The following is a 23,118-nucleotide window of genomic DNA, read 5'->3' as shown; positions in this document are numbered from 1 at the left end:
GATCTATTCACTTGGGAACAAAGAATGCTTTTACATCACATCATCACAATCCCTGTTTTATCTGTGAAGATTTACAGCTTTTGTGGTCTGTAAAAGAACCGATGCATTTTAGGCTCTCAGTAGCAGTGAATTTTTTTTTTCAAGAGCATCTAGTTTATTTAGGAAAGCATACCTCACCCCTTTCTGTAACATTATGTGTGTGTAGCTTCTGATTAAATTACATCTGAGAAATGCCCAAGATTCAAGTACGCATTTGGATATGCCTGGCTTTTGTTTTGTTTGGTATTTTCATTGTTATTACTATTTCATTTCCATTTGCATTTTTCTTATAATGTAATCCTTATTACATTTTCTGCCGTGGCAGAGAGGTTTGTTCTGTCTCAGGTGTGGACTGAGGGTTAAGCTGCGCTCTGAGAGGTTCAGGATACTCCTGAAATAGGTGTTTGATGTACTGTGTTGCAGAAGAGCCCTGAAACTCACAGCTGTGTGTTCTGTTTGCTAATGCATTAGATCTAAATGGGTTATTCCCCTCTCCCCTCCCCGCATACTAGTCCCTGTGCTGTCTAGTGATCAAAAATCATTAACATCTGAAGGCTGTGCAGTGGGCTATGTGAAGCAGGGATCTCTGTCCAGTACCTAGTGGACAGGTGTTCATATCATAGCAAAAAACGCCCCTCTCTACCACAGTTGGAACTAATTGGCATGCTTGTGTGACTGTCTTAGCAGACTGAATGGGTCAAAGAGACTAAACTGTCCTCTACACCCAGAGATTGTCCCTTCAGGTCAAGGTTGAGGAACATTGGCCGGGCAGCTTGGGGAAGCTCATACAGCGGCTGCCTTTGCTGTTCTGTGGATAAGTGGAGAATTTGAATCTCTTGGGCTGTCATCATGGACTTTTCACAGGCATGAGGTTCACTTAAAAGTAATACAAAAATATGAGTCTCTCTGTCAGTAGAGCTTTATTCCCCGTTGCTGTTGTTTTTCTCTTTACTAATCCATCCTCAGCTTTCTTTTTATGAAGAATTGATCTTTAATCGTGTGGATCAGAAAAATTAAATATTGATGGCAGCTAAAACCAGCCAGTGCTGCTGAGTGTGATGTTAGTGCAATTTAGACATCATACAATATCTAAACACTGCAATTCACAGCTGCGAAGATGAAAATAATCTGTATGCAGGTTATTGCTAGACTTTGGATGGTGAGGAGATGAAGCCTTTGCTTTCCAAAGTATTAGTTGTAAGCAGGTAAAATCATGACACTGGGTGCTTCCGATAACCTAGCCAGTGTGTGTTGTCTGCTCTATTTCTATAAGTGCAATGATATTACAATAAGAGTGACATGCAGGTGTTGTCAGTGGGACATCATTCTAAAGTCTAGTTTGTGGGTAACACCTTAAGGCAGTGGTTTTCAACCTTTTTTCATTTGCAGACCTCTAAAAAATTTTGAATGGAGGTGCAGATCCCTTTGGAAATCTTAGGCATAGTCTGTGGACCCCCAGGGGTCCGTGGTCCACAGGTGGTAAACCACTGTTTTATGGTTATGACTACCTTTCTCGGATCTGTTAGACATAGTTTGCGGACCCCAGGTTGAAATCCACTTCTTTGAGGGCCCAGTCTTTCCTTTGTGCCTTTTTACCAGGATGAGGGTAAAACATTAAAAGTAGGGATTTGGTTTCAAAGCACTGTAGAGTTGCCTGGGTTTCAGTGCAATGACTGTCACATGGATCATGCAGCTGGTAACTCCACGTACATGGGGCATAGGCAGGAGGGAGCGTTTGCCATACCCTTGAAGGTAGAATTTCCCTGTAGGTGGGGTGCAGCTGGCAAGTCGCAGTCAGATCTGGTTAATCTGTGCTCTGCTCATCTGGGACTGTGGAAGATTTACATGGTAACCGATCTTACAGTACCCATGGCAATTGGGGTACCTGCTAGCGCCTCTATAGTGAAGGCTGTGGTGTGTTTCCATCAACCTCTGCTTTTATGGGTTTGCAACTGAGCTGTAGAAACGATTCCTGGGGAAGAAATTTGACATGCAGGACCTTGTTCCGTGATCAGTTTTTTTCTCTCCCACTTCTTTAAACAAAATAAAATATATTAACATATCTTATGTTTTATGCTGTATGATAAGGGAGGGAATATAAGAAGAAGGGCAGTTTATTGCTTTTGGGTTCTTTTGTATTTTTAGTACTTAAGTACAACTAAAATATAGAAAGAAATGTAACACTCCCTATTATAGGCCTCATCCAAAGCCCAGTGGGAAGTCTTTCCATTGAGTTCCAGAGCCTTTGGATCAGGCCCAGGCTGCAGTAGCTGAAGCTCTCTTGGTATTATGAATGAGCTTGAAGCATCTGAAAGTCAGAAACCATTGCAAGTGTAGTAATTTTAATATTGTGTGTTGCATAATATACACATGTGTATAAATGCTGTAATGGTGCCACCGTGCTAAAAAGTGTCGTGTCACTGGTATTGTGATAGAGCCGTTGCAGTCTTGGATGAAAAAGCACTTTATTTTTAATGCAGATTGGTGCGATAGATAGTAACAGTGCTTAGAGATTCCGCTAGGAGTCTGACAAATACAGTGCTGTGAATGAACATTGTCTAAGCACATGAAACCATTGAATGACACCAGTTTCAGAGGGTTCCCACTTTGGACACCATCTCTGCTCCATGGATCGCAATATTCCCCGTGAGCGATTACTGACGGGTTGCTTGGACAATGCATTGGGGTGTGGTGAGAGGCTGGGCACACCTTAACCCACCTGGCTGGAAGCAATTAGTTTTCACTTTGCCCTTTTCCATGTGAGGGCAGCAGGCGTTTTTTAGTTCCTTTCTCTTTTTTGTGGTTCAGCTTTTCCTCCTTTTTAACATTCTATTTTAAATAAATAAAAATTAGGGGGAAAAGAACAAACAAAAAACGAATGGTGAAACCCAGCAGCCCAGCAACAGAAATGAAACCACAGAAAGCAAAGTTCAAATAGTGCGAAGGAGCGTCTCATTTTAAACCCACAAGCAGAGTCAGAGTTTTCATTCAGAGTCTGGCCTAAACTGCCCAGTTGAAACTGCAGGGATCTTAAATGGTGGAGGACTTTACTTGTGGTGTTGTCCAAGCTTGGCACATAAGTTAAGGCTGGATGTGTAGCCTTTTCTGTCCTTACCTTTGTGAGTTTACATCTGTCCTGTAATGCTATTTGAATATAGGGTTTTAGTGGCTTATCTTTGTTGAGAGGAAGCTTTTTTTGTTGTTTTCTGAGTAAAAAATTAATATGCAAATTGATTGGGATAAAACGCATTTGAAGATATAGTCAGTGTTTTGCCTGACATTATTTTGTGACCATTTCCGGGCCCCGTAGAAAGCTGTGTGTGTGTGTCTTACATCGCTTTGGATTGATAGCTACGATACCAATCTTGTTCCGGACGATTTGTTAAACTAAAATCAGAAATACAGTTGAGTGAGAATCTTTGAATACTTTGGAATCCAATTACTACCGATCACGAGGGTTTAGTGCACCCAGAAAATGAAAAGTTGATTTTCTGTAACGTGAAGACTGCCAAAATACGAAAGAATACCAGATGTTATTTTAAAAAATACCAGTGTAGAATCCTTGGAAAAAGAGATAGAGTATAAATGAACAGACATATGTGGACGTAACTAATATTCAGATTTATTGTTGAATTGAAAAGAAGGAATTTTGAACAATTTTAGCAGCTAACAACTAAAAGATACTTCGTCTTTTCCACCCAAGCATAGTCAGAACCCTTATCAAATGAAGCAGTTTTGCTATATTTTCTGAAACAGCAGAGGAAAAAAATCCTGTACATCAAAAAGATAATAAAGTTGAGATCCATATGTGTTTTTATTTATCAGTGACATATATCAGAGTTAAACCTTTGTAATTTGAGAGGCATATTTAATCTGAAAGCTGAACAGGGATGTTATATGAACCTGGTAACAGGCATTTCCCCCCCTCCCTACCACTTTTCCTTAGTTCAGTTCAGCTCTCATTTTTATTTTGTCTTTTGCAGGTCTTTGTCCCATCTCCCTTTAGTGTGTCTATGTTTTAATATTTTGACACTCTGCTCCCATTAATAAGAATTCTAGCCAGAAGTGGTACACATATTTCTTAAAGATCTTTTTCACAGTCCTTTTTGTTTGGCTCTAAAATTATATATGCAATTGGTAATTAAAGGTGCAATCTTTCTTCAATATAAACAGTATTGCTCAATGTTAGATCATTAATGGGAACAGAAGCACTAAATAATTATCTTTTGCATTCTGACACACTGTTCACAGAAATTCACTCTCTCCCCAGCAATCTTTGTTCAGCACAGGGTTATGATTACATATTCACTATGGCATAGCATCTTTTCAGAAAATAAATTGGTAAATTAATTATGTAGCATTGTCTTTAAACTCCTTTTAAACTTAGATTAAGGGGGGGAAGTAATTAATGGTTTTCAGAACGTGTATTATGCCTAGAGTTTAGTTACCTTGTAGATTTATTTTGTTATAAGTTAGTAAATTCAGAGCCCTACAGTATATATCTTCTGTCAATAGGATGTGACTTGCTCAGACATTTTTGTTTCATAGGATGCTAGTCCTGCTCTTACTACCGTAGATATACGAAGCACAGTATTTGTTCTCATTTTGCATACTCTAAGCCAGTGGCTCTCAACCTTTCCTGTCTACTGTACCCCTTTCAGGAGTCTGATTTGTCTGGCGTACCCCCAAGTTACACCTCATGAAAAAAACTACTTGCTTACAAAATCAATCATAAAAATACAAAAGTGTCTCAGTGCACTATTACTGAAAAATGGCTTACTTTCTCATTTTTACCATAATCGTAAAGTAAATCAATTGGAATATAAATATTGTGCTAACATTTCAGTGTATAGTATATAGAGCAATATAAACAAGTCATTGTCTGTATGAAATTTTAGTTTGTACCGACTTTGCTAGTGCTTTTTACGTAGCCTGTTGTAAAACTAGGGAAATATCTAGATGAGCTGATGTACCCCACCCTGGCTGAGAACCACTGCTCTGAGCTGGTTGTGAATCCTGATGCAACTTGCGATACAGCTGGTGGAGGTACTAATCAGCAGTTTATCTTGTAAGGTGAAGGCAGGGGAGAAGCCTCCTCTAAACTTTTTCTGTGGCTCAGAATGCTCAATAACTTCCTAATTATAAAGCATATTTCCCCTGTTCCTTCATCCCTTTTTGTATACTTTTTCTGCAGTTTGCTATGTATCTGGGCAAAACTCCCGTTGACTTCAAGGGAGGAGGATCCAATTCTATATTATGACATGCTGTTTACCCACTGCTTTGAGAGATTTGCACGCCTTCCCTTCTCCAGGAAACTGAAAAACAAAGCACTGATGCTAATGTAGAACTTTTTCCCTACTATTCCCTACTCCAGATTCAATAATGTTGTCTCTCTACTTGCTGATTTACATACTGCTAGTTCCCTGTGTACTGTTTGGGCCAAATCCTATACTCCTTTCTTAGGTAAAACTCCCTCAGGTAAAAGTCAGTGGAGATTTTTGCCTGAGTAAAGACTAAGGTTTGTGGGATTTGTCAGTTCGGCTGTAGAACAAACAAAACAAAACAAAACATTTTGCTCTAGAAGTGGTTTGTGAACTACAATTATTTTAGATGTATTAATTAGCTTAGAATACTTAGTGATTGATTATGAAACTAATAGAAATTACATGTTCCTTTGAAACTGACTTGGGTGATCAGATAAAGAAATATTTTCTGAGGCTGAAGGTTTTAAAGTAATTATTTGAAACCCACACACTTTAATTCTCTATCAACTTAATAAGAAAACATTCTGTAACCTGTAGAACCATACTGAAATTTGGTAGTAGAATAATGAGCAGAAGATTTAAAGTCCAGCTAATATTCCTACATGGAAATAAGTGAGTTTCTCTCTCTCTCTCTTTCTCTCTCTCTCTCTCTCTGCAAATGCTTTTGAAAAGTCCCTGACTTCTCACCACAGGCCATATCACCTTACTCACATGAGTAGGTTAATGTAACTAGTGCTATTTGGCTGCCACTTAGCCTTGCTGCTATCTGTGTGTTTGGATAAGTGCTATTTGTGTGTGCCATAGGGAGCCCAACCATGCATTCCTCAAAGCACCCAAACACCCATGGTAGTCAAGTGAGAGTTTTGAGTGTATAAGGATTGCTGGACAGGGCCTGTGCTGGATGGCAGGGAGATGCAGTAGGAATGAGAAGATGAGACAAAAAAGTAACCCTTTCAGAACGAAACTTGAGCATTGCAAAATGGCTCTTTGCTGATATTATTGCGGTGCTGGCAGCAGTTAGAAGGAGCTGTCAGTAAAGCTACGTCCCCAGGTCAGCCTATCGTTTTGTTTCACAGACAGTCTTGGTTGCAAAATATATTGAAATCATTATGGGGAGGGGAGGAAGATATGGAAAAGAAAAGAAAGATGCAACCAGGCTGTTTTGGCTGACCTCATGGTGCATCATTCAGATTCTATGAACGTTCAAACCAATCTCTCTCTCCTCCCCACCCCCTTTCCCTCTTTCTTCTTGTCCATGTAAAGCAGAGGCTGACCATGTGGAAACGGTGCTTGCCGACGAAGATGAGAGCCTGGCAATAGCGGAGCCGGGTGGCATCAGCATCACCCCAGGTGGGACAGACCCCGATTTGTTAACCTGTGGACAGTGTCAGATGAACTTCCCCCTGGGAGACATCTTGGTTTTTATAGAGCACAAGAAGAAACAGTGCAATGGCACTGGTGGTGTCTGCTATGAAAAGAGCCTGGATAAGAGCAGCCCTCCCCCCTCCTCCCGCTCCGAGCTCAGGAAAGTGTCAGAGCCAGTGGAAATCGGGATCCAAGTCACACCCGATGAAGAAGACCGTCTTCTCACGCCTACAAAAGGAATTTGCCCCAAGCAGGAGAACATTGCAGGTACAGCATGTTTTACACTCAATCCACTACCTAGGTAATCTTTTAAAGCAAGCCCTCTAGAAAGTGCTATGAAACGAAGTCTTCAATAGCAGGTCTTTATAGGAGCCATTTGCCTGGAGCAACCTCACTAGTCAGGGCTGTGGCAATAATATTGACCAGTTTTTTAATATGGCAATACCTTTCTGTGAAGGGCCAGCTGTCAGTGAGAAACGACTGTTTTCAGTGTTTGAAGTTGGTCTTCTGGGATAGCTGTAGGTACGGCCTGTACACACAAAAAAAGCTTAAGTCCCAGGGTCAGAGAGGCCATTTTGGTGGTGTCTTCCCCAAGTCGGAAGGCAGATAGTTACCCAGGAAAGACAACAGAACATTACACACTTGGGAAATTCATCCCAGTGCAGAGGCCCTATGCAACACTTAAAGCCTGTAGAAAGGGCCAAATCCTGATCCCATTGAAATCAATGGCAATTTTCCCATTGATTTTAATGGGAGGAGGATTTGGTCCTGAGGAATAAAGTGGGGCTTACCTGGTATATAGGGCCTTCCTCACTCCTCTGCAATGAGGTGAATTTCAGTCTCATTATCCAAATGACCTGTTGTTGGGGATGTGTTTACCGATGCCCTGTATATCCTGGATTTTCATAGGTTTAGGCGGAAAGGAAGGGAGCTATTCAAAAACATGCCCCCAAAGGGGTTTTTGAAAGTAGAGATGAACCCACGCTGGCCTGTGAGAGCAGATTACAAACATTTTCTTTTCTAAAATGCTTGAATTTCTTGGAGAAATTGGATGGGTAGATTAAAGCTGCCCTGAGGCCAGCACTTATTCGGCAGATCACCAGCGGTCTCGCTGACCAGGACATTACAGGGGACTGTATCTACCTGGATGAGCTGTTCTGAAACTTTTTCTGCAGCGTACACGGCACGGGAAAGCTTTTCTGTAGCATGAAGTATATATAGTGCGTTCCTTTGCTCTGCACCTATGCTTCCCTCGGTTACTAAGCACACACTGCTTATGACAGTTATGTGACTTGCTCTTTCTCTTAGTGCGCGTGTTTCCTGTACTATCTCAGCATGGGATCTTGAGTCAAACTTGTCTTCTTGGTGGACTCCACTTTCTCCATCCAATACTGAAGAGCAACAGGATGTGGTTATTGCTTTCAGTATGCTGGTTTCCTTAGGAATTGCCATACTGGATCAGATCCGCTGGCCCAGTATCCCTTCTCTGCTAGTGACCACAGCACAACCCCAATGGTCGGTGAGTGTTACGTGTCCTCAGCAGGGCTTGATCTACAGAAAATGTGTGTCGGTTACATCTGCTAGCTATAGCGGCTGTCTGTTTAGTCTGAGCTACAGAGACTTATGCTTTTAGCAGCAGAGGCTGCTGGTTCAAGCCCTGGTGTCTGCTGTTACATAAATGGGATTTGAACCGGTGTGCGCATCGGATGCTCCAGATGAGCTTTCTCTGTTGAGAGGAAGTATGTAACCACTGCTGGTGTGTGCTATGCCGCTCGCCCTGTGACAGCTGCTATCTTGGCTGACACTGGAGAGCGAATCGGGGAACCTCCAAAGCCAAACACATGAGTCTCTATCAGATGATCTGAAGAGCCAGGCTCTGTAGCTAGGCACTGTAACAGACACATGTCTTCCGCTCAGTTAATGCACTTAGCCCCCAAGTTAGATCTTGAGCAGGTACTTTTCTGTCTTTCCCGTTGGAATGTGATTAGTCAGAACATGCTCTCACCCCATTTCCTCACAAGAGTGCATTGGCTTTTGAAGTGGAGCATGTGAAGGTGGCAGGTTTTTGGGCATCAGAAGTGGCAGCATCATGAGCAGGTTGCACTGTGGTAGTTCTCCCACCCATGATTTCCATGATTCCAAGAGCCCCCTGTGCATGCATTTCCTGGCAGATAGGGCTTCTTTGTGGTCTAATACCTTATTAAAGGGCCAGATCCCATTGAAATCAATCGATTGAGGCATTGACTTTGATGGGAGCAAGAGAGAGCTCAAAGTGTGCACTTGGCACCCGATTTTGCAGCCACTGAACCCATAAATTGCAAGGTGCTGAGCACTCTGAACAACCATTAACCTCCGTGGGAGTTGAAGGCTTTTGGCACCTTGCAGGAGTTGCGTAGTGCCTGACAGGATTGGGCCTAGAGTCTTTTCTGTAGCTGTACGTTTCCAAAGTCATGCCCAAATGTAATCCAGAAAAAAAAAAAGCAAGCCAATCCAGAGCTCCTTATCTCTTTCACACTAACCTGAAGATCAAATGGAAATGTGTATGGGATATTCTGAATTTACAAAAATAAAAGGGGTTTATAGATTGATTGGGATTTTCTCTGCACTGCACGCAGATAGGGACTCACCACTAAATACTGCGGTAATAATGCTTTCTCAATTAGGAACTGAACTCTCAGATAAAAAGGTAGTGTCCTTCTATTTTTTTAAATAGCAGAGGATAGTTTTCAATAGTAGGATAAAAGCCTCACATTACAGCCATGGAGGGTAGCCATGAAAAACCCACAGAAGTCATTCACTGGAAAGGCTTTAGTGGGATATACCAGGCCCCTTACTTATATTTCAATAGAAAGGCTTTCTGCATTAGCCAAGAAAATCAGAATCTCCATTTAACATTAAAGGTATTTCCCAGTGAGAGGCTGTAGAGCATTGTTGTTAGATTTGTTAAAAAAAGAGGCTAAATACGATTTCGTAAAAGGGAAACTTAATCTCGAAGGCGGCTTTCCCCCACCCCTACCCCCTCCCGTTATTTTATTTTTTATTTTTGGGGGAATAATGCAGCAGCCTACAGTATTTTTACTTTGTATGTGACGAAAGATATTCTTAGCCCTTCTGCACGGTGACAGGAAGAATGAATTTTTTTATTCCACCAAGAAATATGTAAAATAATCCCTTAGAAGTACGGGGAGATATGTTTGTTCAAAGCATTTAAAATGCTATTTTAATCAAAGGCACCAAACACTCTACATGCTGTGTCAGCTAGAGGAGACCATTACATTTTAACAGCAAATCATGCTCCTTTTCCCCCCTCTTAACCAGCCCCCCTCCACACACACTTTGAAACAAACTTTTTTTTTTATTAAATAAAAAGGAAAAGATTAAAGAATAAAAACTTCAGTGGCTCAAATGTATAAAGTAATTTAATATGGCAGAAGCATTAATTATTTTAGCTTAATTGAATTTGGAGGACTGCAATAGTTGCATTTTTGTAGACAAGCTCTGTTTATTATTTCTTTGTGTAGATTAACAGTAAAGGAAACATAGATAACTTTCAGTTATTTATTGTAAAATAAATGTGTCAATTCATGTGTAAAGCAAGCTGTTCAAAGATAATTGAGTCTTTATATTTGAAGAGAGAAACCAGAAATCACCCGCTCGCCACTCCGACTCCCTGAAATATGCTGCCACCGCTGCTGCCCTCAGATAGGTCTCAGCTACTCTCCTTGATCCTGTGTTGTTTTCATAGACCTTCTTATTCAGTCGAAATGATTTGTGTGGCCTTCTGCTGCGTGACTAAGCTGCACGACATTACAGCCCTCCATGGCTGAGCGTAGCCAAGGTAAGTCAAGCAACGAGCTTGGCTGAGCCACAGAACCCTCTTACTCTCTGCGGGCGTGGGTGTTTCCGCCGGAGTGCCAGGAGGCAGCGCATTGTAAAACTTTAATCCTAATTCAGGGTGCTCTGAAGTTGTGAGATTTTTTTCTTTTTTGGAATGGTTGGGTTACAAAGTTCCATATTGCAAATTTCCAGCTGGATTTATGGCCTCAATTTCCAAAGCCCTGAATTTTGTTCTGTAACATTCCATGATTTAGCCAAGTTCTTCTTTCTTTGATAGACTCATGGATAGCTTTCTTTCGTTCTTTCTTTCTTCACAGCCAGGTGTGACTCCACTTAATATGCTCAATGAATCCTACTTGACCACATCACGGGTGGTTTTAGAATACTTGCATAGCTAACAAGAGCCAGTGGATCCTGGGGATCTGCAGGAGAGTGTGTGTGTGTGTGTGTGTGTGTGTGTGTGTGTGTGTGTGGACATGTGTGTGTGTGTGTATAACACAAATCCAGAACGTCTAGACTGCCATAGAAGAGGAGGTAACTTTGTCTCCTGAATCAGGATAGATTTAAAAGACCTTTTGATATTGAAATCTGTAGTGTTCTCTTAACTTGTAATTTGCTAGGCCAAACTTTGGCTGATCAAAGAGCTTTCTTTTTGTTATCACTGTCTATAAGGTATGCTTTTGAATGTTACATGGCCAGTGTAAAGACATGACTTGACTACAGGCAGTTTATTCTGCAAAATATTTGTTTATTTTAAATTGGCTAACCTGTTTAGAAACCCGTTCTCGCTCTTCTGCAGAAAGCACTGTATTAACAGATGCTTCAGATTGTTCCACAACAAAATGAAGCCAGGCCAGTGAATTAGCTAGGAGTTGTCAATCACTGTTGCATGTATTTTATAAATGTCAGTTGTTTTAGAAGAAGTACGAGAAATACAGTGGTGTTTTGTAGCTTGTCTTGCCTTCCCTGGATAGGTTCTGTGGTGTTTGTCTCTAGTTCACAAGTGTAGACCAGGAGCCATACATTTCCAGACAATGAGACCAAAACAACAGCAGAAATTCATTAAGACAGTGGAGTTAATTTCTGCAAAGACAGTGCTGGGAGTAGGAGTTAATTTGAATTCCTCATTCATCCAGTTCAGGCCACCAGTGCTGGGCTCCATCCATTACGGACTCAAACTAGATGTGCAAGGTGAAAAAAAACCCTCCCTGTCAAATGTGGGATTTAACTGCAACCCCTACTCCACGAATGTGCATTTCAGGCTTTTAAATGGTAAAACTGCCTGTAGAGAAACTAAATAACCGGCATGTGCTGGAAGCCAGAGATAAACACTGCTGCAGGTTGCCATGAAATAGGCTATTTGATATATTTAGAATTGTTATTTTTCTCCAAATTAAGATTAGTTAAATCCATGTGTGTTGTGTGAGTGATTGTTAACTCAATGGCATGGATTATCCTTTTTTCAAATCATGACAGCTAATTATTATTGCTGTCTAGTCTGAGACATTCACTTACAATGTACCATTATGGGCCCGTGCACCCATATTAACTATAGGACTCAGCCAGCCATCACCATGCCTTAGTACACCAGCGAAGGAAAATGCAAGCTGAGAAAACCTAGTTTGATCGCCCGTGATGTCAGACAGGTTGGGAACAGGTGGTCTGAGCAACACTGAGCTGGCATACGGTGCTGGAAACCAGTCAGCATTGGCTGATCTCTTTAGGAAGTCTGCTGTGGCACCTGATCCCACCACCAGTAGCTCTTCAATACAATAGCTGTAGCATGGATAATTTATCAGAGCAAGGAAAGGAGATGGCTAGAAATAGTGTTAAACAGGAAGAAAAGGCTTCCGAAACTAAATGATATGAGGGCCTAAGAAAACCAGCTTACTGTAGGAATCTTTTCCTTAGGCTTCTAGAGAAAACATTATGGGCTTGATTCTCCTCTCATTCTTGCTGTTTTCCCCTGGTGTAACTCCAGTGAGGTGACTGGAGTTACCTTAATCTACCCTGCTGTAAGACCAGAATCAGGAGCTATGATTTTATCAGACATTTATGAATATATTTTGCTAATTTGCATATCTAACGTTGGAAAACAGAAACCCCCCACCCCCAAGAAACAACAAAACAGCCCAGTCCTATCAGCCCCAAACCTGATGAGAGCAGCGAGTGCAGTGTTGCAATGGTTTAAAGAACAAATCTTTTGCCTCTGGAGACCTCGGTGGAGGCCCTGACTTGGGTCACAAGGGGAAAAACAAGTTGAATGATCTCATCTTTGTTTGTGCACATCACCAAACGAGTGCAAAATAAAGCATGTTAGGGAGTCTCTTTAGTCCAGAATGGAGAAGAGAAAATCAGTCCTGAAGTGCATTTATACAGCAAAGTGAGAACAATTGCACAGTGCCTGCCTGCATTATTCCTTGCTCTCTCCAGTGCCATAACTGTGGTTCCACTCATCTGTCAGCTGTACACACTAATTCTGAGAGGGGAATTTCTCCAGTAGCAACTGCAGAAATATACTACAGCATTAAGGGTTTAAACCAGTTTCTAACTGTGAGAGACCAGAATCAGGCCTATGTGAAAAAGGCAGATTATCCCACATCTGCCTGTTGTGGGGTTCTTACACTTTCCTCTGCAGTCTGGTGGTGGCCACTGTCAGTGACAGGACACTGGCTTAGATGGACCTTGAATCTCGTCCAGTATGGCAAGTCTTGTGTTCCTAGAATAGATTTCTTATTGGTTCCTCTTTGGCAGGTTAGCTGCTCAAAAGTATAAAACCTTTTGCCTGGTTCAGTTTCCACCGCCGTTGGCTTGGTCAGGAATTGTAACTCCTAATGGATGGGTTTCCACTTCTAAACACAATGCAGAAGTTGTCCCTTGAGGGGACAGGAAAGTTAATGGGGGAAGTTCAGAGATGCTCTTGAGCTACTTTCTGCTATTGAAGTAGAATAGCCTGCAGTAGTCCATCCTATCAAAGCAAACAAGGAGGCCAAATCATACTCTCCTTACTCTGACAATGACTTCTCTTGATTTCAGTAGGGGCTACTGCTGAGAAAGATGAGAAGGATTTAGCCTGGATGGCTGAAATTTTGCTGTTTAGATATTTTGGAGCAAACATTTTTTTAAAAGGATACTGCTGTCTATGAATTTGAAATCTAGACAAAATAAAAAAAGTAATTTCAGGTAAAACATCCACCTCAGATTCTCCCTGACAATTTTTGTGGTTTTATAATCTCATTTTCTTATATTTCATAAATGTTTTTGTCTCCTGTTGCATCATGATAGACCCACACAAACAACAAGGGAAACTGGCTATCTGACTGACTGGGCAGGAGGAACAGTGAAAATGATTACTCACAAAAGGCAGGTACATCACTGTGTTACTCCACTTTCACAACAGGGTAACTGTTGAAACCAGTGGTGTTACACTGAGCTGAGTGGGATAACGGAGCAGTGACTCAAGCCCAGCATGCTGTCAAATGCACAAAGTAAAAAAATGAAAAAAACAGGAACAAATATAATTTTTCCCTCAAACTCTTTCAGTTACAGTTATCTTGTGACTATGCTAGGTAAAACTTTTTCAGACAGAAATGTGATTTTTTTTCAAGTTGGAAGAAGGTCGTACTGTACTGGAGGTCAAGTTCTGTTCTGATACCAATGTAAATCTCGAGTAAATCCTCTGTGACGTTGGTGTCAGAGTAGTATTTGCACATTTTTTTTAAAAGCAGTGGGCTTGAATCCCCCTCATTTACATCAGCTTTACACTGGTATTACTCTTTTAATTTCAGTGGAATGACTCCTGATTTGCCCAGGACTAAGCAAAATCAAAATCTCCCCCCATTAAAATGTTTCTCTGCCTTCATTGGGACCTCTTTTACAGTTACATCGGGCGTGTGTGTGAGACAAGTGAGCATGTCTGATAATTATTACTACTGACAGGTTGATAGATTTTTAATGACAATATGATGGCAAAAGATGAACAAGTGCTGGTCATCCAATCATAAGTCATTTTCCTGGTGTTCTTGCAAAAAACCAGTCCATTGCAAAATAAAGACTTGCCCAGTAATTATAAAAACCTGCTATGACATTTGTTACTGCATTGAAAATAATAATAAAAATACTTGGTATGATTAGTGGAGTATTTGATCGTAGAAGTGAGTTTGCTGAGGAATTAGAGGCTGCGCTGAAACCTAGTTGGAAAGAACATTTACAGGCAGACCTTGTGTTGTAGAAAAGCCAGCCTGCAAGTACAAATTATTGGACTGTTTGAGAATGATGGATGATCAATAAAAACCACGGTTATGGTTTTATGATAAATAAGTAAATAAAAATAGATGCTCCTTTGCCTTTGCGGGACAGGACTGCCGTACCACAAGAGTAGGCTCCCATCATGTCTTGTGGAAGAATGTTATGATTTCTCAGTCCATGTCTGAACCTGTGCTGCCTAAACACACCGTGACCAAATCAGGTCACCGAGACACAGGTTGCCCTTTCCCAGGGTTTCTGAGATTGAAACATTTTTCTATCATAGCTAAAAATCATGAAGTAATCATACATTTTGTACTAGAAAGACTTAGATTTCTGTGTCATGTTATCTCATCTCACTCAGAGGGCATTGATTTTAGGCTGAATTTCAGACCTGCGAGCATGTAGGCGAGTAGGGAGTTGGGGGCGGGGAGGGCAAGAAGCAGAAGAAAAAAAGTCATATATATGAAATGGCGTTGCTTAATTGACAAGGCTGGAAATAAATCCAGAGCCCCAGAGAAACTGAGTAGTTTGCAGTTTGAGAGACGGGCACGTTGATTTCAAGCAAAAGCATCCGTCTTTAGCATCACTTCTTGTCCCCATTCCCTCCCACCTTCAGATTGGTAATCGGTGGGCTGTGCTGTATAAATCTTTAGAAAAAGTGGGTGGGGTATCTGGGGACTTAATGTCTAAGCTCAGGAGCTAAGCCGGAAATCCCAGAGATGTAATGAAAACAAAACGGACTTTTCACTCGCGCTGTGGCATTCTGGCAGTGAGAACGCTTTCGTGAGCCAATGTTTTCATTGTAGGTTTTCTCGAGAGAAGTAGTGGAAACGAATCGTTAACCCCTTAACAGGAATAAATGTGGTTGCAGCAGATGCAAAGCATTCTTGGCTCTCAGTTGGCATGTTGGAGGGCTCCGGGTGGGTGAGGAAGTTGGGAGGAGACGCCACTTGTAAGAAATTTAATAATTTTAATGGCAGATGTGAAGTGGTTTCTTGGTGGTTGCTATTTTTTTCTTTTTTCATTTTGCATGTTTGCCTTTGCAGAATATTTGAGCATGCTCAGCACTAACCATTGCTGAGTCCAACATCTCGGGACCTTCAGTATTGTGTTCTTGTGCTCGTTAGCGTATATCTTGAGCGAGAAAGGTGGGGGACACTGCTTGTTGGTCTCTCAGCAGGGTCATGAAAGTCACAGATGGAAAAGACCAAGCTGTTGATCCTTGTCCCCTTTGCAAGAGCAGGGTATCTCTATCTATTGCATCCTTGACAAGATTACAGGACCAAGGACTTCCATAAGAACACATTAGCAAAAAGAGGATTTTTCCCGTCAGTAATTAAGCTAATTTACCTTAGCAGCTGGTTTTTGTGAAGAAATCATTCCCCTCTCTCAGCTGATTGTACTGCATTTTATTTTGATATTTTCTTTCACCTTTTGATCACGGGTGGCACTTACCATACCGCTCTCTCTCTCCAGTCTCTCATTAGGGTCTTTTATCTGCATTTATTCTTGCAAACAGTGTGGCGCATCAGACCCTTTTCTAGCTAGAGAGCATCTAATCTAGCCTTTAGAAACTTGCAGAGCAATTAAAATCATTAGACATCTCATTCCTGCTGTCCTAGATCCTCCTGTCCAACCTCGCCATGCAGGTTCTTGTAAGCTCCGTCAGTGCCATGCATAATTTGGGCATAATTGCACAGCTGCTGCAAGGGGGCTGTGTCTCTGCAGCTGACCTTGGTCAGTGCGTCTGGCCTCTGAATAGATGTTCGCCTTCTTTCTTTCCACTTTGACAGCTCCCCCCCTTCTCCTCTCCACACTCTTGCCCAGCCCACTCCTTGTCTGTTCTCATTTGATACACACCAAAGTGGAAAGGTATTCGTGAAGAAAACTGCCTTTGCAATGCACAAGGGCGGCTGGCGGACGGAGCGTTCCAGCTTGCTCTCTCTCTATGTGCTTCCCTTTGGAACATTTAAAAAAAGACTAAACGTTGTTATTTAATAAATGACTCATCTGGATTTTTACACCAAGCTGATGTTTTTTACTGGTCATTTAAAGAGGGCGGGGTGATGGGGGAGGAGCGGATACAGTAGAATAGCAAACAGGGATTAAACTGCCAGTCTCCTTTTAAGACATTTATTATTTTCAGAGTCAAACTCGTAGCCAGCTAATATAACTGTAAAAGTTGCTGTTTGAATTATTGGCTAGGAATCCTGAAATATTCGATTATAGCTGCTATTATTCTGCGCAGACAAATCCAGATTAGAATTTAGCATTTACTTGTTTTGTTTTATTTATTAAAAGGACTCTCTGCTAATTTTTTCCCTCTTAACCACCCCCCCCCCCTTCCCATTTTCTAGAGTGCCCTGTTACTAGCTCATAAAAAGAGTTTGAAACTGAAGCGAAGTTTCCGGAGTAAGGTTTGCTTTTTCTTTCACGCCCCCTCCCCCCCCCGCCCCATGGTGGTAGCTAGACTTGGCCCAGTGCCAACCTGTCTTTCATCAAGTAAAGAGCCATTCCAAGTTGAAATTTATAGAGCAGAGTCCAGGTTCAAGGGCTGAAGCCCGCCAACCGCTCCAGCCTCTTTGTTACTGATTAATTCTGCAAGCAGTTCAGCTGGTTTGCTCACTTTTGCCTCCTCTTCACAGCGCTGCTGCATTGCTTCCTAGGCAGCAAGCGGTGGCTGCAGCTGCTTCACCCCCACTTTTCAGCAGCGATTCCCCCGTCTCTGCTTCGTTGTTTTAACCACTTGAGGGCTGAGTTGTGCAACGATGTCTTTACACTAAAAAACAAAATTTCTCTGCCTCCTGTTATATTACCACAGCTAGTTTTAAGTGTCTGGGGCTTCCCCTTTCACATCAACTTCCATTAACGACTGCTTCTTGGAAGCATTTGGACCCAAAGTTCCCATGCTTTAATTAGTATATTCAAACGCATGCAGCGGGGTGAAATAGTTTCTTTCAGCTTTACCTGCAAAGGATGTTTCCTGTCACAGCGAGCAGTTTCCTGCATGGCCGGGTTTTAAAGAGGGACCTCGAGGTGGGAAAGGGGCATAGGTCAAAACAGCAGCAACAGAAGGACAACTGCAGAAAGGTAGCTTAAAATGGTTATGGCCCCAATCCTGCAACAACGTTAGTGTGAAAACCTGGCCCTTGTGAAGTCAATGGGAGCTTTGCCATCAGCTCCAGTGGGGCCTCAATTTCATTCTTAGCGTGCACTTAGCTTTCTGAATGTGAGCAGCGTCATTGAATTCACTGGGATTACTCGTGCATAAAGCTAAGCACATCCATTAAGTGTTTGCAGGATTTCTGGCCTGCGTTCGTATTTTCAGCCCAAGTGGACTGTGTGTGGGAAATGCATGGGGGTAGATAAGGAAGCTGTAGCGGGGCCGTCATGTTTAAGCGCCCTGGGGAAAACCCTGTGCTGCTATTACAAATATCCGAGGACTAACGTGTTGCGAATTGTGACACGATTAAGTTCTTAAAAGTATCCCAAGAAAATAAAAGACTCAGATGAATGGCTGGAGATTCATACCTGTTTTTCACTTCTTTTTGTCTTTTACATTATTCAGAAATAAAATGGAGTGTAGGTGGTCATTTTGTTGTGGGTCTTCTTTACCCCCAGGCACAAAGAAAAAAAATGTCTACTTTAAAATAGTAATTTAAGGAACTCAAGAGTCCTTAAAGAACCGCCCACCCAAAAAACCCAACCCCCGCCACCAACCCCAAAACAGTAGCTGTCTGAATCCCCTGTATGCATCCTTACAATGAAGCTCTTAAATTCTTGTTTAAACATTTCCCCAAAGCTGTTCCTTAGGAAATAAAAAGGTACTCTGTTTGCCTATAGCAGATTAAAAGTTTTCCTTCAATGCGACAGCTTCTCAAGTCTAGTGTCGGAAGCATGTCTCTATTTTATGATATTGTGAAACAGGTCTGGACCAGACACAATGCATTTAACTAAGAGAGAACAAGGTAGAATTTGTGGGGTTTTTTATTTTTATGGGGTATAACCAGAGGCCTTTTCTGTGTCTGTCTGTCTCTTAAAACTTTTAAGTTTACAAATGGCAAGCACATGTAAACCACACTTGAAAATTTATTAACAAATAGTTCACCTTAAAAATCTAAAGTTCGGCAAAACTGAACTTTTTTTAGTCTAAGGACTGCTCTCTTTAATGACCTGGCAGAGAAATCTGAAGATGGCTTTTTTTTCTTTATAAAACATTTATAATTTCAGCACTGGAAAGTCAAACACGCACAAACTCTAAGAAAGCTTTCACATCTGTCTCAGCCTGTGTGCTGATTCCCGGGGGTCCCATTTATAACAATCTAACAAGATAGAATCTGCCTTTGAATATCAGTAAATATGGCTAAAGATCACAAAACTGTACTCATAATTGTTCGAGACTAAAAGGCAGAATATAGTGTTTGATTAATGTTTATGGTACAGGGTTTCTTTGCAGAAAAAGATAAATCACTTAACCAACCTCCCCTCCCCCAATCACCCTTCCCCCAGACTCCACCGCAGAAACCCTACCCCATTTTTGCAGCGTTCATCGTTTAGGGACATGTGCTTTATTTTAGATTTTGAAGTTGATCAAGGGTGCCTAATTGTATGGGGGAATTTTTCTTGAAAGAGAGGCATTATGTGATTTCACTGATACTGTACAGGATCTGGTTTATTTACTGGGATTTATTTACCACCAAAAATTATCCATCAGTGTTCCCTCTAGGTCAGGGTACGTTGGCAGAGGAAGTCTGGCCTGATGCTGTCCTTGCTGGATCTTCCCAGCGGACTTCAGTCTCCAGAGCTCTGGATCAGACCCCTAAAATTGACTAAATATATCCATTGGGGGAGAAATGCATAGAAATGGTCATAAGAGGTCATGAGCAAGGACACTTTTTTGTGTTTGAAGGGTTAGTGTTTGTCATCTAAGTGCGTATATTGTTGCAGTCTGTACAGCTGTCATCAAAGGTTCCGATTTGTTCAAAGGGATAGAGAACTATAGCATTAGTTACGTGGGGGTGGTATTGTACCATCTTGCATTCTGTCCCTCTTCTGCTTTTTTCAGTGCCTCTCTAGGGATACCTGGAAGCTGATTCCCATTGTCTCCACTTTTCATCTGGAATGCTGTATTATTTAGGGGAGAAATGCAACATCTATCTATCTATCTATCTATCTATCTATCTATCTATCTATCTATCTATCTATCCTCTGCTAGTTAGCTCTTCTGAAAATCTTCTTAAAATGGTAACTTGGACTTTAAAATAATACATTTATTGGTGTTTAAAATTTTTTGGCATTTCACAGAGGGAATGAGAAGAGGACTCAGAACTCTCCTCCATTATAAATGCAGCTCTAGATTCCCTTGAACTGATTTGATGAAGTGGCAAAGACGGTTTGCCCTCCAGAGATGCTGTATATGCAAAGAGGTGGATAGATTTGTGCAACAGCATGTACGAATGTATATTCAGTGCTGTTCTCCCTCACACGCTTCTGCCTGTGCAAACACAGGCTCTGGGCCCTACCAGCAAAAAGTCTGTCTTGAAGAGTTGGGGGTTGTAGCCTGGCAAAGGCTAGAGGCTGCCTGTGCAGCCCAGGAAGTGGGAGGAGCCTGCTGTAGATGGGGTGTGGCTAGGATACCCAGCAAATGAGCTGGCTGATCCATGGTAAATTTAACAAAGAGAAATGAGTGTTCTAGAGAATTAGGGTTAATGTGCGCAGAGGTAAAGCCTGCAGGGCAAGAGGTGAAGATTGTTTTTTATTGGAGAGACCAATGTGACCCTTCTGGGTGAAATGGTAACTAGTATGCAAAGAACCTTCATAGCAGAACACCTTCCCCAGTATGCAATTATGTGGGAACCTTTGCACTTTGAAAATCATGCTTGAATATCGCTGCTTAGCACTTGCAGCCACTAGGATATATTTGCTGATGTGGCTACGACCCAGGCAGTTCCACCAGTGGTAGCAGTTATGGAAGCTCTAGTGTAGAGATTTCCATCCAACCGCCAGCGGTTTAAGCTCAGAGCAGGATTACTTGGCTTTATGCTTTAAAACACTGGAGGCCATTGGTCCTTTCTCTGCACTACAGCTGTCCCTGATGGAGCAAGGGTGGGATGTTTTTGTAAACATCTAGTGAGCACCAGAGTGTATGGTGCTTCTTCCCTTCCATCTCTTTACAAACATCAACAAATCGTGGATGCCTATGTGAGGAAAGTATTTGCATCCCCATTTTATAGACGAGACAGAAAGATGATAATGGCTTGACTTTCAGAGGTGCCTCCTCATGGAGTGAAATACAATGGGAGCTGCAGGTACTCAATACCAAAAGTGACATGTCCAAAGCCACAGAAGGCAGTGGGTGTCAAAGACAGGATTAGACCTCAGGAGTTCCTGGCCTTCAGTTTTGTGCTCACACTGCTAGACCTCTCTGCATATTTTGCTATTTTTGAGCAGCAAGACCATATCCCCTCCAGGTTTTAGTGCTGTTATTGTGAAAACATTCCCCCTTCCACACACACACCTCCCCAGCACATGTGAACACAGGTAAAATCACAGACTGAAGTTTAAGATCCTTTCTCTCCTTCCCCCCTTGCAGCCCTTCCACTGGTTACATGTATAGGGTGAATACTGGAGGGGGCTTGAGGTGTCACTTCTCAGTGGCACAGCAATGTTGCTGCTGTGGGCCCAAAGCCAAAAGATGGTTGCTGCTACTTAATTGAGTAAGGATCTAAGTAAATTTTCACTTGGCACCTTCAGCAGTCAAAGAAAAAAGGAATACTTTTTCAATCCACAATAATTTTTCTTGTAGCTGTGGGCTAGATCCTGCTTCTATTGAAAACATTAGGAATCTAGCCATTAAGTTCAGCAGGTGCAGGATGGGATTCTCAGCTCAACCACGTACACTGGTCCAAAGCTTGAGTCAGAATTCCTGCACTGTAGATACCCACAATTCCTGTGCTAAGGGAGAAAGGAAAAAAAAAAAAAAGAAAAGATCTGTGGCAAAATCGTGCGACGCCCACGTAAATATTGTTTGTATGAATTGGGTCCTTCATCTTTTGTTAGCAGCAGCTTGTTAATTAACAGCAGATTAGTGCTGCTTTCTTCTGACACATGAATATATTTTGGGTTAGAAAATACTTGTACTCAATAAAACTGGGTGACTGAACAATTCAGAAAGTACTAGCGAAGCTCTGTAATGGATTCCCTTTTTATCCCTCCACACCCGCCCCCCCCCTCCTTCTTTAAATGCAAGCAGATTTCTGCAGTCTAGTGCAGAGGAGACACGTTAAACACAGCTAATAAATCATGTTTACTCTTGGAGTTCTTGGTAGTGAAAAATCTATTGGCTGTTTTTACTTCCTTATTTCTCAGCATTTGCTTCCTACCTGTTTTTGAGTGAGTGCCCAGAAATAGTAGTTTTGTCAAAGGAGTGGATTTTGCCAACCAGCAGTTCGCTCTGCCAAGTAAGCTGCTGGATTGCAAAACCCAGTGACACTGAGCTACCTCCCCCTGCAAGAAATGAGGCTGTAGAATATGGGTATTAAAACCTGCAGTATGGGGAGATGTAACTGGATACTAGCAGTTTGTGAGATCAATTTAAGGAAATCAGAACATATATTACAGAAGCTTTTTTTTTTAAAGCAAACTATTTGTGATTGTGAAGGAGAAAGGACTGATGATAGCAGTAATAGGAACCAGACATTTTTCTCTTCCCTTAGTCATTCCCTGTCCCACATCAGGATAGGTATGGATATCGTTTCAGTGTTTTTTTCCTCCCTCCAGATACCCTCTCAGATGTGAGGGAAAGGTGACTCAGCTTTTATTTTAACTGAGTTTTGACTCCATCCTCTTCTCATATGCTCTGCTGTTGTGAAGGAAGCGGGTTGTTTTTCTTTTTGTTACTGTGCCTGTTAGGGGTAGGAGTGGTGGCTGCCATTCCATTTCCTTTTGGATTCCAAATGGCAGGCCAAGGGCTTGATCTTGCAATCTGTCTTTACTTAGGCAACACTTCCACTGATTTTGACAGGGGTTTCACCTGAGTAAGGACTGTAGAATGGGGCCTGAGCTCACACCCTAGAAGTGGAAGGTAAGTCCCTTTTTCACAAAGACATACAGGGCCATATTCATCCGTGGTGCTGCTCCGTTGCAGTCAGTGAACTACGTCTTCTAGAGATGCCCAAGCATGCCTGTGTCTCCAGACTGTGGGCCCAAAGCTGCATAATCAATGTAGGCAAAGCTCCCACTGATTTGGAATTGAGATTATTTTAACTGTAGGGCATGATCCTGCAGTCTTTTATGCCAGCAAAGTTACTGTTGAAACCAATGGGAGCTTCACATGAGTCAGCGCCCTTGTGAGTTTTACTCAGGC

General features: G+C 41.9%; 1 protein-coding gene across 9 annotated transcripts in view; it reads left to right on the top strand.

Annotated features, from left to right (window-relative positions):
* BCL11B (BCL11 transcription factor B) overlaps window positions 1–23,118 on the top strand; it is a 98,827-nt gene that overhangs the window by 8,134 nt on the left and 67,575 nt on the right. For 5 of the 9 annotated variants that reach the window (XM_074956198.1, XM_074956203.1, XM_074956206.1 and 2 more), the window contains exon 2: window positions 6,570–6,935. The exons of 1 other annotated variant lie outside the window; for it this stretch is intronic. In XM_074956198.1, the coding sequence (XP_074812299.1) occupies window positions 6,570–6,935 (366 nt within the window). Of the gene's footprint in view, window positions 1–6,566; window positions 6,936–8,165; window positions 8,188–23,118 lie in introns of those variants that run through there. 3 more of the 9 variants (XM_074956197.1, XM_074956202.1, XM_074956205.1) reach the window with 2 other exon arrangements.

Source organism: Natator depressus, chromosome 6 (assembly GCF_965152275.1).
Source record: "Natator depressus isolate rNatDep1 chromosome 6, rNatDep2.hap1, whole genome shotgun sequence".
In the NCBI taxonomy this organism is placed as follows: Eukaryota; Metazoa; Chordata; order Testudines; family Cheloniidae; genus Natator; species Natator depressus.
This window is presented reverse-complemented; position numbering and strand designations above follow the sequence as displayed.